The sequence below is a fragment of the Crinia signifera genome, chromosome 7 (assembly GCF_055691185.1).
Source record: "Crinia signifera chromosome 7, ASM5569118v1, whole genome shotgun sequence".
In the NCBI taxonomy this organism is placed as follows: Eukaryota; Metazoa; Chordata; class Amphibia; order Anura; family Myobatrachidae; genus Crinia; species Crinia signifera.
Window position 1 is genome coordinate 16,078,696 of NC_139223.1, and position 17,496 is coordinate 16,096,191.

Below are 17,496 nucleotides of genomic sequence, written 5' to 3' on the forward strand. Positions count from 1 at the left end.
GCAGCACTTCACAGGGTAAGCCTCCATCTACCTGGAAAAAAAAAAGGGACACAGCCTTTCGGGGGCGGGCCTTATATAGATTCCTTTCCAGATATCTACCTATAAAGGAGGAAACCCATGTGTTAGCTGCCATGGCGAGGTAGAGGAAAGTACCATTAGCAATTAAAAATAAAAAAAGAGGACGACAGACATCGCAGCATTTAAATAAAAAATAGCATGTTTTATTATCAACACAAAGAACAGGCAGCCGGAAAAAAAAATAAAAAATGATATGAACAAGTGGACCACAGAATAAAACCATCAATCTTCTCCGCCCGGACATGGTTTCTTTAAACCTTCTGGCAGGAAACATTTCATGCTGGGAGAAAGGCCATTGCGGGCAGTAAAAAAAATAAGTTACTTTACACTAATCAGTATAAAAAAGGATCATGGAATAAAAAAAAAGGTCCCAGCAACTGTAATGTCCTACACCAAGGAGCGATGAGCCCAGTCAAGATGATTTCTGAATCTGCCTTTAAAATAATTCTTAAAACCAAGTGGTTCCGTCATAGCGACATAAAGGAGATGGACGGACTCTGCAAGGACGTTATTCACAGCGAGTGGAGAGTCGCAGTCCTCATTCAGTTCCAAAGCCGCCTGGTATTAAAAACTAACCAAACAAAATAGCTAAAATATCCGGCAGGTAATATAAACCCCACCCTCCCCCATTGTCTTGTTCTCCAGTTTGTGTTTGTCATAGACAATAGAGTCTCACAATAGGGGGGAGTTTGTGGGTGATGAGGGACACAAGAGGACCCACAGGAGACTCCATCCACAGCTGTACAAACCTCCGTTAGTCCCACGCAGAGTTAGGTCGTGGTGAATGAAAAGGTTTCATAGAATCCATGAGAATGAGGCTTCTCGGAGAGAGAAGTGCAGGGTGTTACGGCCTTCGGCTGGCCACTATGGTCAGGATGTTGGCCTGTAGGTAGACATAGAAAGACAGGTCACTTTTAGTAACAAGAACCCCCCCCCCGTGTGTACTATACAGCGGTCTCATAGCTGAAGTGTTAATTTGTGCCCGTGACATTGGGGCAGAGAAAATGAATTCATACGGAGTAGCCGGTATTAATAAACAGTAATCACCTTTACAAATGAAGACACTTGTTTGGCAGACATTCCTTCCATAGTTATTAGATCTTCCACCTATGACAAAACAAAAAGTCAGGTGTTACTGGCATATGTAGTGCGCCACAAAAGACCGGGAGAGAGGCCTCTCCCCCAAAATCTGAGAGATAACCCTCTTATCAGCAAAGGAACTTTCACCAGCCCAAAGCCTAAAACATTACAGATTTAAAAGCCTTTAAAAATATTTATCCCGACATCTGAATTCTTGGCGGCCTTTCTAAGCCCATAGCATGTTCCACTAAGGCGCGGGCATAGATCATGGTCACAATGAGAAGAGTTGTTGGAGGTTTTGCGCTCACGTTTTTTAGAGGGCCGTTGACCTCCCTCCAACCCACGATGAGTTTGGCTTTCTTGTCGCCGATCTTCTGCAGGGACTTCAGCTCTTTCACGGAGCCGTTGTTAAGCAGGTGCAGGATTTTCTCTTTGCCGCTCTGGAGCAGGTCTGTCTGCATGGTGACCTCCCAGCCGGGCTCATTCTCCCGCCCCGCGCAAGGTTTCTGCGGCTGAAACACATTTAAAGCATCTAAATCAGTAACTGGTGGAACCTAGAACCACATCAGCCCCGGTTTCCCCCACCCCGGACACAACTTTAATACTTTTATAAATAGAACCTTCCTTCCAATATTTAAAAATAAATAAAAAATATATATTTGCCATTACCCGTTTTTTCTTCTCGACAACGGTAATGCTTTCTTCGTGGACATTTTGCTGTAAATTGAGGCCTAGAGAAAAGTAATGTAAGAGTGATAAGTAAGCGGCCAGCAGAAACTCATTGTGGGGTAGATGTATGAAGCAGTGATAAGAGAGAAGTGATAAAGTGCCTGGTACTGTATCACCGGCCAATCAGCTCCTGACTGTTAAGATACAGGCTTAATAAGGGAGAGTTAGGAGCTGAATGGCCGGTGATACAGTACCAGCCACTTCTCCCTTATTTTATTTAGTTTCTTAGAGTGCAGCTTATTTGTTGCATTTTACAATTGGGAACAGTGATAAACAAACCGACATGGAGGTAGGAGGGCCCTGGGTGATGCTGCCACTTGCAGGATTTTTGTTGGGCAAGTAACGAGTTGCTTCATACATCTACCCCACAGTTTCCTGCATAATATGACCCCTTGGAAACCAATGCAACCAACAAGAGACACCCAATGACCAGGTCTGTAAATGACGCGGCCTTTCTGTGACGCTATGCAGCACAGCGCCACCTCTCAGCTCCCCCATGCATTACAGCTGCCAAGTCTTTAGAAGTTGCCCATTTATGCTCACCTTGTAGAGGCAGGACACGCAGTACTTTCTTAGCCTTGGCGGTAGATGTGGCGCGTGTCCTCAGAGGGGCCCGGAACGTACTTTCATTCACACTGGAATCTGACAAATCAAAGTCGGAGGCGCCGGATTTCTCAAAACGGGCCTCGGCTGCCATGGCCTTCTCCTCCAACTCTTTCTGCTTCTCCTTCAGCCGCTGAGCACAAGGAAGGAGGACGTTAGGGACAGGAACACCGAATATTGCATTTCCATTTAGACATATGTGCTCATAGGCCAGGAACCTACTCACCTCTATCTCTATCTGACTCTCTTCCCATTTCTTCAGCAGGGCCATACGTTCCCGTTTGGGGGTGCTGAGCAGCTGGCTTTCCATCTTCCCCTTCTCACTAAGGATCTTATCCAGCTTGAGGAGCCTTGCCACCACGGACGGCTCCAGCGAGGCCAGGTTGAGCTTCCGCCTGTAAGGAGGACAGAGTGAGAAGGAGGCCGGGCAGAGGCTCAGCTGATATGGCTACGCACAGCGCCAGTAACGCACTTGTTGGGGCCATCACCGGAGGTCGGAGACACTTCCGTGGATTCAGTTTTAATTTTCTTCAGCCGAGTTTGAGCCGGCTCCGCTTCCTCCCGGGGTCTCTTCATAGAGGGATGAGCTGGGCGGAACAGAGGGAACGAGGGTTAGGGTTATAATCACAGCAGAAGGAAGAACCTTATTAGTTATAGATGTAACTAAAAGTCCCATTATCTTATCCACATTACACTCCGGAACCATCGGATACATTTCCAGGAACACGCATAGGAAACAATTAGCTACTTGCCGCAGTATATTGGGAATACATGATCATATTGTCGCCTACAACCTCTGTAGGGCATGAATTGGAGCCGCTCCGCCATCTTACCTGGGGCCTGCGTGGTCTCCTGACTGAAGGGTTTATTAATGATCTGTTTGGACTTGGCAGCAAAGTTGAGGGCAGTAAGCGTGTCAAAGTAATAGGCCTGTTCCGGTGCGATGTTCGCTATCATAACGCTGTGGGCGGATCCCCCGAGCGAATCCTAGGAGGAAGAGCGGAGTAATCACTTACATTGTATAGTAAGAAAAGCATAAAGTCAGCTTTACTGGCCAAGTGCCCCCAAATACCTGCTATGGTAATAACGCTTCACCCCACAAAGCTGTGCAATCAGGCGCATAGCAGCGACTACAGGTACAATGTCAGTGTCACCAATAACTTGTTCTATGCCGGGTCTGGGATCTCTACCACGGGTCCGGCACGGTCACATTAAACCTCAGTCGCCCATTATAGACAGTTGACCCAAATTTAACCCTTATAACCTGGTTCAAATTGCAGGGTTGGTCCTGTCACACCACACCTCAACCGGGCAACAACTTGGGTTTGAGGTGTGATGTGAAAAGGATAGATAGTGTCCGGGAGTCTCTGTGCAGTATTTAATGCCGGTGCGAGCGGCCGGCGAGGGGGTTAAACTGCGAGGATCACAGAAAACCAGTGATACTCGCAGTTTAACCCCCGCGCACTATGCAACGTTCCGGGGGAATCCTCGCTGTCACAGAACTACGAGGATTCCCCTAAACTGCAAAAGCCGCGGCTAGTGCAGCAAACTCGCTGTAATTAGCCTCGGCTCTCGCAGCTTTTGGAGGCACATTCGCAAATTCCCCCTCGCTCAAAAAACGGAGCGAGGGGGAATTTGCGAATGAGGGGTGTCAATTGAATACTGACAGGGTGAGCGGTGACTGCGAGCAAAAAGTCCTGCTCGCAGTCACCGCTCGCCCACGGCATTGAATATATGCCTCTGAAACACCGCCATCTGCTGGCAGAGAGTGAAACTACTTCTCTCACACATGCACAAACACAGAAGGTAGCAGACTAGCTTTCGTAGCTTTTGCGTCGAGTTGGATTACTAGTTGTTACACATCCAACCACACACAGAAACCAGGTAGACTCCTTTCAGTACAGGTGCCATTGCTGGTTTACTCTTCTCCATAATCACCAACTTCTCCTAGGCCTGTTAATCTTACATCATTGTTACCACCTTGTCTCAGTAACCGTGTGGGAGCATATTACACATTGCTGATCATTGCCATTCCAGGCAAGGCCACAACTGTACAGGTTACACGACATGAACTAGTACACAACCTTCCAGGACATATCTTCACGCACCTTTAAGCATCAGTGTTTTAGATAACGATCATTTCATGTGAGATTTCCACTTATAGAAAAGATTTTTGTTATTCTAATTTTACCATAGATCGGTCGGTCATCTTTCAGCAGTAAAAGAACAAAGGATTATTGCTGTTGCCCCGAGATCCCACAAAACAGGAGAGGGTACAGGCAGACCTGCATAGTATCCAAGTGCCAGGATAACTTCATATAGTGTGACAGAGTTACTCTGAGAGGCCCCTATCGCGCACTCCCTGTATTTTCTTAGGTCTATATATAAAGGACACATGATGTTTGGAGGTAAAGGTGTTCCTACTTCCAGTAAGCTAGGCTCCTATACTGAACCCTTCCTTAGGATGGTGTCACACAGGACCTTACACTCAGAAAGAACAGAACTCCATTTCCTTGGCAAGCAGCCAGGCCTGCCCTCACCTGCAAGAGACGCGTCAGCTTGCTGTCTCTGTACGGGATCCTGGGAAGGCCTTGGTTTAAGGCATCCACCACTTTGCTGAGCGTGAAGAGGGAGGAGTTAATGGCGCCGCTCTCTTTCAGGCGTATCCCCTGATTTCCTGTACGCCGGTTGTCCTCGGACCCAGCCAGGTCTATCAGGTACAGCTTCCCGGTCAGTCGTCTGAATGGAGGCACTTGCTGGTTCTTCTGCACCTATAAGGGAAAACAAAGGACCTTCATGTTATGGAAACGTAACCCCATACTGGCGGTGACAAACCTACAGGTGGGCTCTGCGCATTATGGTCTCCTTGCAGCAGGGAGCACCAGCACACTGCAGGGACAAGGGCGTATTGTGACAGCAACACCACACATCAAAAGCCTGAGAAACACTGGCACAACCTCCAGAACTCCGGCTCCACCTAAGAGGTTTTCTATTTATACCGACCCAGTTGCACAAGAAGAAACAATAATATGTGGGAACATATCAGCACTGCAGAGCCCAGGATTTGTTCATCATAGATGATACATTGGGTAATAGTGCACACTGCTCAAGTGCAGCAGCAAAAGCAAACCGGACACTGGCATGCATTAACAGGGGAATGGATTCAAGGACTGCCAATGTGATAGTGCCATTTTACAAGGCATTGGTCAGACCACACTTGGAATATTGGGTTCAGTTCTGGGCACCGCACCTTAAAAAGGACATAAATTAATTGGAACAGGTACAGAGAAGGGCGGCTAAGCTAGTAAAAGGTCTGGAATCACTAGAATACAAAGATAGGTTATCCAGGCTGAATATGTTCTCACTGGAGAAACAGAGGTTGGGAGGTGATATGATCAGTATGTTCAAATACAGGATTGGGAATCATATGGAACTGGGAGATGATTGGTCACTAACAGGCCTATACTTAGGACACGCAGGCATCTACTGAGTCTCGAGGAAAATAAATTCCGTACTTAATTAAGAAGAGGATTCTCCACCATCAGAGCAGTAACATTCTGGAACTCATTGCCGGTGGGGTGGTTACAGCAACTACTGTTAATGAATTTACAACACTGGATGCATTTTTGGCCACTAAAGTCAGTAGTTACAAGTCAGATAGATTGAACTCAATGGACCAACGTCTTTTTTCTGCTTTAATTACCATGTTACTATGAGCCCCAACAACAGGCAGAGAGCATGACAAACGTCAGCTTACACCTGTCCTACAACATCAGCAGTACATATTTAGTGACCTTGTGGTCCTGGAGTTCAGAAATGTGAAGGCATTTTAATAAACACATTTGGCCTGGGTTTGGGGGTTTGTCTTGGTTCATTTCTAGAGTTTTCCTGGTTTTAGTAAACGTCCAGCCACCGACATCCGGTTTTCATTAGAGAGTTCCCACTTCATAACACAATCAGGAGGAGTCACCTCCCATGGCAGAGACCAGTGAAGTGCACACCTCTATGAACCCACGGGCCATACGTTCTCATTAAATCAACTTAAGCAAAATACTTTAAGATTGCGTGTACATAAGAACATCCCCAAGATTCCAACATGCCAATCAAACCCTCCCATTGTGCACCCAAAAATTACATCCGCTATAGCACCCCATAACCCTACTTTTGACAGACGAACAGAGAATAACGGAAAAAGTATAGTGAGAAGATAAAAGTTGAAGATCCAGCAGAGAAAAGCAGAGAGTTCGCTGCAGACTAAAAAGTGGCCATGAGATTTGGAGGGGGCGCTACCTTGATGAGCAGAACAGCGTGGCTGCGACTGGACCGGTCATTCAGTTTGGTACTGGCCACTGTTCGGTTCTGACTAGCAGGGATGAAATGTTCATCAAAGTCTGAAAACGTGTTAATGGTCTTCTGCGTCACACCGGGGATGAGGATGTTGTGGTCTTTATCTTCTCGTATTGGAAGGTCCTTGTTCTTCGGCTCCAGAAGATCCATCACCTGCGAGAAGTGGAGGAAACCAGATGACAAGTCCATGAGCACTTACAGAACACGCTAGGAGATCCCAGCACCATGAAGGAGGAGACCTCAGGTCACTTACCTTCTCCTGGTAAATCTCCACATATGACATGGTGAGGTTGTAGGTCCAGTTCTCCTCCGCAGGGGAAGAGTCTGCTGTCCTGGTCATCTGTAGCAAGTCTCTAACGGCCCGAGGAATCACGCCAGGCTGGATGGGGTTCCCGAGCATTGTGTGGGTTTTGCCTGAAGGACAGAGATGGTTAATCATCACTTATAACAGCACCAAACATCATCAAAAGGGTAAGTACCTACCTGCTCCTGTAGGACCATAAGCAAACACGCTGGCGTTTTGCCCGATTAGCAGGTGGGGTAAAATCGGATACACGGAACCAGTGTAGAGATCCCGCTGAGTGGCATCATCTCCGTAAAATGCATCAAATCTATGGAACAAATAGAAGTTCACAGTAAACCCAGACGTTCCCCAGCTGTGTGAATGACACCAACCCTGCAGTAATAGACACTGGTGGGACTCAGCGTGTGCCGGCAGATGTAACCTGCTATCTCCACACATACTATTGCTGTGTAAGACTATGTATACCGATGTAGAACTGTACAGTAAGTGTGCGCCAGGCTCTGTACTGTATAGAGGTAGGTCCCAGATGACATCTGCGGCAGTTACAGACACAGAGGTTTCCGGTCACTATAAATAGCGCTACAGAAATTCTCAGACACACCGGAATCCCATTATTTATATGATGCCGCAAGTGACCAGTTACCTGCAGGTAAACCCTCCAAAAAATAGCTATACCTCCAACTACTGTAATTTGTAACCCTTGTATGCCCGAACTAAGGGCCCAATTCAGACCTGGCCGCTGATCTGCAAAGTTACAGATGACGGAGTAAGATTTGTACAACAGCGGTCACCTCTGAATCAGGCTCTAGGCACCCTCCCGGCGACACACACACACACACACTAGTGCTATGGTCAGATTGTGTGTGCTCAGTATAGCAGTCCCTGAAGCCACTGGTCTGTGTGTGCCAGGGGGTGTAGTTGCCCAGGAACCGGGTACTTACTGGTACTGCATGGTTTCCAGCTGGTTCCTCCAGTTGACGATTTCCAGTGACTGCGAGTCGAGGCCTCTCACGCAGGCCTTCTCCTCGTCCTTCTCCATGTACGGCCGGAGGCGCACTGCCACGCGGACACGGGAGGGCGTGGCCTTCTTGCTCGCTACATGGCTATCCATGACACTTACTCTCTTCGCCATGTTTCTAGCTGTCATAGAAGAGATGAGAAGGAGACATGACCCATCAGGAAACTGCTCCCTCCACTCTCCCCGCCGCCATGCTGGGCCATCCACCCCACCCCCACCCACACGAAATCTCAACACAAGCATTAGGTCGGCCATCAAAATTTAAAAATGAGTTTTTACATAATGATTTTTCCCAAATTTTGACGGACATCAACAAGGACATTGTATCAGTGTACAGCGTACAGCGTACAGCGTACAGCGTACAGCGTCCCCTCGCATGGCTCGCTGCACACTATTAAATTCTCCCTCTACACCCCAGCGGTAGGGTATGAAATATTACCTGTCGGCACAAATCGGCTCAAAAACAAATTACTGAAAAACTGTCGACCTACACCCCCTGACGACACCCTAAGCCCTGACTGTTCTAAGGTATGTCCACTGTGGCTCATCTTGAGCCTCAGTCGCTACGGAACTCTAAACCCCTCTCTCTGACAGTATGAAGGATGTCGCTGCTATGCAATCCAATTCATTCCTCTAATGGACATCTGCTGTGGTAAATATACACCCATTTCTCAAACTAGAGAGACATACACACACACACACACACACACATATATGTATCCCTACCAACACTGTGGCTGGAGGGGAATAAGGCGGCACTCCACAGATTTAGGTGAAAGCAAAAGTAGTTTATAAAGACAAAATCATATGGACACCATCAATGTTTGTACTTATTAATTATTTGGGAAGGCACCGCGGTGCAATACCTTTCGTCCGGAGTGCTGAACAAAACAAGGATCTATCTATCTATATACACACACATACATACATACAGACTACCTTTGGCGGTACAAACAGGAACGGATCCTCATTACTATATAATATATCCAGCAAAGTGCCATTCGGTGCCTGTGCTTCCAGGTTATAATTATAGATGTGATTGATTTAGGTCACAAAATAATACGGTTTATTATTGTTATTTATATTAAATATCATGTTCCAATATTTTAAATTGTCTAGCGCTACTATTTATTTTTCTTGTAATCCTAGTGCAGTGTGTGCAATTTTTTTTTGGGGGGGGGGGGGGGTTTCTAATGTAAATTTCTAATATAAAATGTGCCCTCCCGATTGAAAAAAGTGCCCTTCGGCAGAGCTGTGGAGTCGGAGGAAATTTCGAGTACCTGGAGTCAGAGTCGGCAAACAATGCAACGACTCCGACAATTATAATTAATGACTTCTCTACTGTAAGAATAAAGACCAATGCATGCAGTGCCTCACGTAACCGCAAAACGAACACGTTAAGTGACCGTGAAAAAGCATGCTTTTCATGTGCTTCACTATATGGCACACAACGCACAATTCGGAGCACCAATACTTATAAATGTATTCTCCCTTGTAGTTTACAACTTATTTCCAACGTTCAATAAGGTTTTCAATACCTCGTTGGTAGAAATCACCTGGTGTATACTCGAAAAATTCATTCTACCAAGCTCTCCCACCATACGCACAACATCTTTTTACACGGATGAAGATCTTGTTTCATGCGCGAGGTCGTTAGTTTACCTTGGCTAAGCCATTCCTTACGCTGGTTAATATTGATGTACAGGCACCATTTTTCGTCGCCAGTTACGATTCGGTAAAGAAATCGTTCCCTGTGTCCATGAATTGAACGGTGACGAGCAAGCAAACCAGCGGAGATTGTGGCTCGTTGATTTTTGTTGTCGTCGTCACAAAGCATGCGGAACTCATGCTCCACACTTCTGAACCTTTTACTATTGAGTGAAGATTATTCTCTATAGCTAGAAGAGCTTAGAAGGACTTGATGGAACAGCTTCTCGGATTCAACTGTTAGTGTTTATATTTATTTTAAAACCTGCATGCCTGCTTGTCTGTATGAGGGTAGACATGTGTACATGTTTCTGGAAGAAAATGTCCATCTATACATTTTCTAAGCCTATAACTACATTTCAAGATTAATATAAACCATTTCTAGGTTTTACAGAGTTTGATTTTGGTTCATATAGATAAGCTTTGTTTTTGTTCCCAAAACAACCAAATAATGTGGTTTTTATCTGTGAACTGATGTTTATGCCTACTGCGACTATCCAGCCATTTAATTAATAAAAAAAAAAAATAAAACTTTGTTTTCATTGTGTTTGTCCTTTGCTTAAACTGTTCAATACAGTAGACTGTTGGCTTCCCAGTCTCTAGTTTCTGTAGTAATAATATGTATGTTGCCTTTCTTTCCTTCAAGGAATGTATCAAATACATTCGCATATTAATACAGAGGAGTCGGAGTCAGAAGTACGAGGAGTCGGGGGTCAGAACATTTATCTACCGACTCCACAGCCCTGCTTCTCGGTGGTCAGCCCCCTGCCCTAAAAAAATCCTATCCTAGAGTGAACACTAAAAAAAGATATCTATCTATCCCTGGGGACCATCACAAACTCGGGTCGGACCCAGGATCGCCATCCCGGATCTGGAGCATTCACATTTAAACCCACTCACCCATTATACAGAGGACAACCCGAGTTTGGGTGTGATATGGGACTCAGACAGTGGGGATCCCAACTGCACGGAGTCAGACAACATGGCGAGCGCAAAAAAGCCCCTTGCGGGCTGGCTACGTGAGCCACCTATTCTATTCTCCCTCTATGGGGGTCGTGGACCCCCACGAGGGAAAATAGCCGGAGGCCGTCGGCACCCGGAGTTTTGAAAGTCGGGATCCCGACATTGGGTAAACGACTGTCGGGTAAACGACTGTCGGGAACCCGTCCGGCACCCCCGAGTTTAGCCCTTCCTTTAAGACCAGGTCAAATTGCCAGGTTACTCGACCAGGGTTTGAAGCTTTCACACTGCAGCTCGACCCAAGTTCATACTTCAATAACCCGGGTCATAGTGAGATCCAGGTTATTTTGGCGATGTGAAAGGGGTGTTAGTGCTCGGACTATGTATATACCATTACACTGGGCAAGGACCACTACAGAGTAAACACCACAGACACAGGCCACGTAATGGGGCAGATACCAATAGTGCCATTTATACATACATACACAGGCCACGCAATGGGGCAGATGCCAGTAGTGACCTATATACATACACAGGCCACACAATGGGGCAGATGCCAGTGGTGACATATATACATACACAGGCCACACAATGGGGCAGATGCCAGTGGTGAAAAATATACATACACAGGCCGCACAATGGGGCAGATGCCAGTGGTGACATATATACATATACAGGCCGCACAATGGGGCAGATGCCAGTGGTGACATATATACATAGGCCGCACAATGGGGCAGATACCAGTGGTGACATATATACATACACAGGCCGCACAATGGGGCAGATGCCAGTGGTGACATATATACATGCACAGGCCATGTAACGGGGCACAGACCGGTGACATATATATATGCACAGGCCATGTAACGGGGCACAGACCGGTGACATATATATATATATATGCACAGGCCATGTAACGGGGCACATACCGGTGACATATATATATATATATGCACAGGCCATGTAACGGGGCACATACCGGTGACATATATATATGCACAGGCCATGTAACGGGGCACATACCGGTGACATATATATATGCACAGGCCATGTAATGGGGCACATACCGGTGACATATATATATATATATATGTATATATATGCACAGGCCATGTAATGGGGCACATACCGGTGACACACATACATGCACAGGCCATGTAATGGGGCACATACCGGTGACATATATATATATATATATGCACAGGCCACACAGTGGGGCAGATACCGGTGACATACATACATACACGACATAAGACACGGACTGAGGACATACAGCATATATGCGCCGCCACCCAGCTGCACCCGTGGACACATGGGAGCCCCATGAGCGCCGCTTACCAGCCCGGGGACTCTCCGCTCTCCTCCTCCGGTCACAGGCCTCCGTTCCGGGGCCTCGGCATCGGTTGCTGGAGCTACACTACACTTTTGTATTTGGCGGCCGCTAGCTTCACTAGCCAATAGGAAGACACGGGACAGACAGGTGACGAGCACAGTTCCGGCCCAAGCCAAGCTCCGCTTCCTACTGGTCAGTTTAAAAAAATCCCTCTACGTCACCGGGCCACGTGACTCCCTTTCCCTACGGAGCGGCCATGTGCACTGTGGGCAACCTTCCTGACTGCATAGCAGATCGCATCCACACAGTCACAGGCAGCTAGACGCCCGCGTCACAAGCTGCCGCCCGCCCGGGCTGTGCTTGGGCATGAGCGTGCCGGCGGACCGTGCTGATAAATCCGGCATTCTGCAGAACGACGACGTGGCGAGGCCTTCGCGCCTGCCCTCATTAAAGATGGCCGCCCAAGCTTCCTTCCCAGCGCCTCAGTCGTTGGTGCTAAAGAAGGCGGACAGCGCCGTGTACTGGCGGGTAGGTGTTATGTTATGATGCCGGCGGTACAGGGAGGAGGGGTTGGTGACAGATGGAGGGAGAATGGCGGATGTGACGTCATGAGTCCCGGGCTGTCCTACTGAGTCTGTCCCAACATGGCGGCTCTCTGCCTTCAGTGACCTGTGCTGAGCTTACTTCAGAGAGGGGAACGGTCCGGGCTCAAGAGTGAGTGATCCAGGGGGCCCTTCCACCCGCATATTCCCTGTACACATGACCCCACATTGCAGCATAAGAAGAAGCCCAGGAGTCAGAGCCTAAGGTACAGTCAGTGGTCACTGCTGGGCCATACCATGTCATACCTAAGGTACACTGCTGGGCCATACCATGTCATAACTAACTTGGTACACTGCTGGGCCATACCATGTCATACCTAACTTGGTACACTGCTGGGCCATACCATGTCAGTCAGATTGGGGGTGGTCTCTGCAGAGGGAAACATCTGGACAGGCACGTGTATTTTATGCGGTCTGTTGTTTATGGGACATCCTTATGTCACATGTTCTTCATATTTACAGGCACATGCCTATGGATGTAAACAGGTTATGCAATTGAGCAGCCATGTAGCACAAGTGTCTGATATCCTCAAAGTTTGAGTGAACAGTAAAATTGCAGTAGTGGAGGACTTGGTAGATCTGGCCAGTCCCCCTATGCCTCTTGCTGTCCAAGCAAGCAGGCTGTCTGTCTTATCTGGGTTGACAATGCCCAAACCTTATGAACATACCAGTCCTACAAGTAAGGATTTACTATGAGAGGAGCTTTGACAACTTACGAAACGGGGTGGACAATCTCCCACTCACATCCTTAAACGTATTACAGGGAGCTAATGCTTAACTCAAGCATTCATAGAATTCCCTGCACCCATTTTCAACTATATTTGGTTTATATATTGTTCCTTAAGTTTCTTCCTCTTGTCCTCAGATGCAGGAAGCCTCAGAAGATGGGGAGGAGAAAGTGACCTCCGGAATGGAGTCACTGGCTGTGAAGGAAGGAGAGGAGGAGGAGGAGGACGACGACGAGGATAAAGAAGAGGAGGAACATCAGAAAGAAGAAGAGAAAGAGGAGGGCGAGGTAGATGGAGAAGAGCAGCCGCAACAGGATGAGGAAGATGATGATGATGACGAGGAGGAGGACTGGTGCATTCCATGCAGTGACGATGACCTCGAGGAGACAGACGGCTGGAATCCTCCACCGGAGGAGATAAGACGCCTCTATGAGTTGATTGCCAGCGAGGGAACGCTCCCCCTTCAAGTGGACATTCTCTATCGTAGACCTCCAACTCCCGAGCCAGACCTCCTGGATGATGAGTCCGATCAGGAGCAAGAGGAGGAAGAGGAGGAGGATGAGACGTAAGTTGTTTTTTTTTTTTTGTTTTTTTTGGGGGGGGGGGGGGGGGGAGTACCGATGGTCCCGTAAATCCCATTCTCGATAGAGCTTTCTGCTACGCACACATGTATTTTCTGTGTAAACGTATACATCGCTTGTCTCAGGTAAGGGTGAGCGGAAGATATTGCTTTGTTCCTTGAGGAAAAATTGTGATTTTGCTTTGACAATTGTCATGGGAGCTTGGAATAAAAATGTAAACAATCATAGATAGGACCCACAAAATCATTTGAATCGACCCCTCAGGATTTGCTGAGTTGTAATTGTGCAAAACGCACCAGAGCCTGCAAGTCGCACCAGCTGTAGATGCACTCTTGGATTTCTTCATGAAACGGGCCGGAGTCATCCATCTTGTTCGTCTGCTGCTGCTGCTTCATCTTCCTGTGACGATAGTCTGTGGTTATAGGAAACTTACATCTTTCTCTTTGTGCAGGCCGCAAATTCCCACCGAATTTGACTTTGACGATGAACCGAGCACTCCAAAGAACTCTTTAATTGACCGGCGACGGACACCTGGTACGTACAAAGGAGGGTTTACCGGGTGGGGTATTAGGGCAATCGGCACACACAGGGTAATTCTCTGTGTAGAACATGGTGATTTATGACGCTGGTCCTGTGTATTTTTTGGTTGTCCATGTGATGCTCTATACACATGTCTGTGAGGGTGAACCTTTCTTTTACATGGTCAGTATCCAATTTAAGGCTGTACTGACCCAGTGTAAAGTATCACAGCTGGCAATCTGAACCCCCCCCCCCCCCCCCCCCCCTATACACCCTCTGCTCTCTGTATGGGGCCCCCGTCAGATAACCTATAACTCATAGACGTTCTAGTGCCTGTCCTATGTCTGAGTTTATTGTCCGGCTCTGCTGGCATCGGTTGTGTGTGTGTGTGTGTGTGTGTGTGTGTGTGTGGTATATCTATTTCCCTATTGGTTTATATGGGGTTATAAATGGATGCGGAATAGAGAACAGCCAGCAGTTTCTTTACTGTAAGGAGCCTATTTATTACACTAATGTCTCCCAGAGATCAAACTGGAAATGCAGTGTCTGCGTGATGGAAGTGGGGAACTAGGGATGCCAATCCTGGGGCATGTTTTCAATCCCGGGATTCGGGATTGAAAAAATGCTTGATTACTGGGATTGGCCTCCGTAATAAAAAAAAAAAAATTGAAAAAAACCGGCCCCTCCCCCAAATGTCATTTCATAGGACTTTCAAGCCAATCCCCCCTGCCCTGCACTGTCACTTATGTGGTGGTGGTGACAGGCCGCAGCAGGATCGTCTGACTATCTCCGGCGGCTAGGGGCGGCACAGCGGGCATCTCTCTGTGTTTGGGACAGTGTGCTGTGCTGACAGACATAGCGGCGGCTGGGCTGCGTGACGTGATGTCAGGGGTCACACTGCACAGCCCAGGCGCCGCAATGCCTGTCACAGCACACTGTCCAGAATCCTGCACAGCAGCTCCGGGGGTAAGGAGCAGTCAGCCAGGCAGCGTCTGAGACATATACTAAGGTGCTCAGCGCTGCCCGGCTTTAAACAAAAAGTGAATTTTTGCATGGCGGTACTAATCCCGGGATTGGAAGCTGCAATCCCGGGATTCAAATTCTGACGATTTTAGGCCAAGATCCTGGGATCCCGCCAATCCCGTATTGGCCTCCCTATAGGTAACCGATATCAGAAAGTCCGGTCTCCCCGGTAGTACAGTAGCTGTCTGTGCTAAATTACCAAGACCCAAATAGCTTGGCTCTGATGGCTAAGACCAGTTGCTGAAATACAGACCACACTGTGCTAGAAGTAACACAGCAGAGCGAGCTACCCCTGGCAGGTAAGAGGGAAAGCTCCACGGGTTTTGGAAGATGCGGGGCGCTAGAGTACACACTTTTGTATACATATCATATATATCTTACACCCCTTTCTCGGTTCTCCGCAGGAAGCTCCTCGCGCAGCCAGAAGAGAGAGGCGCGGCTGGACAAAGTGCTTTCTGACATGAAACGTCACAAGAAGATCGAGGAGCAGATCCTAAAAACTGGGCGTGACCTCTTTGATATGGACCCAGACTCTGTGCCCACCCCTAAACGCTCCTCTGCCATCTTTCCCCGCCAGCGGAAGTATTGAGCCTGACGATTCCGGTCTTCTACACCGGAAACTACCTATTTATATGCAGCTTCTAACGTGACATTATGGGAAATGGTCCGAGTGACTTCGCCGGGTGCATCGCCTCTGCCAGAGTCAGTGCCCTCTGTTGTGGGTTGTAAATCCACTCTGATCACTTACTTGCTTCGTTGTCCCCTGCATGTCCGCCGGACGGAGCTGAGCTTTTTCCTCACTGTGGGGGATTTTAGCGGTTTCATTTTCACAGTATTTGCCAGATAATCACCACTGAAATGTGACTTTACCACCTGTGATTGAGGAGACTGGTGTTCTTCTACCACAGAGGCTGGCAACATGTGGTACTGCAGGTCCCAGCATGCTCTGCCAGTAAGGTCATGCTGGCATGTGAGGTGAAGATGGGTCTGTGTCCTGTGTGTGTCTTAACCAGTATTGTAACTTTCTACCTTACTGGTGCTGTGTAAATAAATTTATTTTACATATTAAGTTTCACATTCTTTACACACACGCACACCTCTGGGGGATTAAACAGTGCGCTACATATTATATTGTGCAATGGTTGTATTACACAGCCCATATAATGACCTCTCAATCTATCTGAGGTATCTGTTTACTTGGTGCCTCTGAAATAGAAATGTCGGCTGTGTATCGGGACCCATCCTTCATGCTGGCGGCCCAAGAGGCATAATTCCCTTAGCGTCTGCTCGCTCCTGGTATTACGGGAATTGGCCTCTAGAGCAACTGTTCTGTATGATTGTTTGGGACTGCTAATGCTGCATGTTTTCCAGATTCCTTACAGAATTCCGAACTTTTAACTGACTTGTAAAACTTGTAAACTGTCAGTAATTAATATGCTAGTGTCCCACATAGCGGATGTGGACTTTTTTAATTCACAAAATTATTGCGGAGCACTGTCCATTAATCTGACCATCATCCAAACATGCTTCCAGTCTAGGAATTATTAAGAACCTGCGCTGTTAGCGATCTCTCTCAGTACGTAATGCATACACCTGTACTTCATCTCGCACATGTGGAAAACCTGCACTGCTGGCGATCTCTCTTGGTACGTAATGCATACACCTGTACTTCATCTTGCAAATGTGGAAAACCTGCACTGCTGGCGATCTCTCTCAGTACGTAATGCATACACCTGTACTTCATCTCGCACATGTGGAAAACCTGCACTGTTGGCGATCTCTCTCGGTACGTAATGCATACACCTGTACTTCATCTCGCACATGTGGAAAACCTGCACTGCTGGCGATCTCTCTTGGTACGTAATGCATACACCTGTACTTCAT

The 17,496-nt window shown here is 47.5% G+C and overlaps 2 protein-coding genes across 5 annotated transcripts in view; one reads left to right on the forward strand and one right to left on the reverse strand.

Moving 5' to 3' along the window:
- PAGR1 (PAXIP1 associated glutamate rich protein 1) overlaps positions 1–16,677 on the forward strand; it is a 153,662-nt gene extending 136,985 nt beyond the window's left edge. The window contains exons 2-5 of one of the 4 annotated variants that reach the window (XM_083152421.1): positions 12,887–12,967; positions 13,627–14,054; positions 14,522–14,604; positions 16,017–16,677. In XM_083152421.1, coding sequence (XP_083008547.1) covers positions 13,627–14,054; positions 14,522–14,604; positions 16,017–16,201 — 696 coding nt within the window. In that variant the 5' untranslated portion in view covers positions 12,887–12,967 and the 3' untranslated portion in view covers positions 16,202–16,677. Of the gene's footprint in view, positions 1–12,411; positions 12,688–12,716; positions 12,968–13,626; positions 14,055–14,521; positions 14,605–16,016 lie in introns of those variants that run through there. The other 3 variants (XM_083152419.1, XM_083152422.1, XM_083152420.1) reach the window with 3 other exon arrangements.
- Positions 200–12,606, reverse strand: KIF22 (kinesin family member 22). Its single transcript, XM_083152417.1, has 14 exons — positions 12,165–12,606; positions 8,083–8,281; positions 7,321–7,448; positions 7,091–7,251; positions 6,781–6,990; positions 5,031–5,261; positions 3,324–3,477; positions 2,963–3,077; positions 2,717–2,885; positions 2,431–2,623; positions 1,828–1,889; positions 1,467–1,670; positions 1,126–1,185; positions 200–961 (listed from the first exon to the last, which is right to left on the reverse strand). Exons 2-14 carry the CDS (start codon positions 8,271–8,273, stop codon positions 923–925), a joined length of 1,917 nt encoding a protein of 638 aa, XP_083008543.1. The 5' UTR covers positions 8,274–8,281; positions 12,165–12,606; the 3' UTR covers positions 200–922.
- Positions 16,678–17,496: the final 819 nt, after the last annotated feature.

Excerpts from the sequence above, each read along its gene's own strand:
- KIF22 (XM_083152417.1), bottom strand. The coding sequence starts at position 8,273 with ATGGCGAAGAGAGTAAGTGTCATGGATAGCCATGTAGCGAGCAAGAAG. Across the intron at positions 5,262-6,780 it reads ACGCTGTTCTGCTCATCAAG|GTGCAGAAGAACCAGCAAGT; the intron begins GTAGCGCCCCCT and ends TTTCCCTTATAG. Across the intron at positions 1,186-1,466 it reads TCAACGGCCCTCTAAAAAAC|GTGGAAGATCTAATAACTAT; the intron begins GTGAGCGCAAAA and ends GTTTTGTCATAG.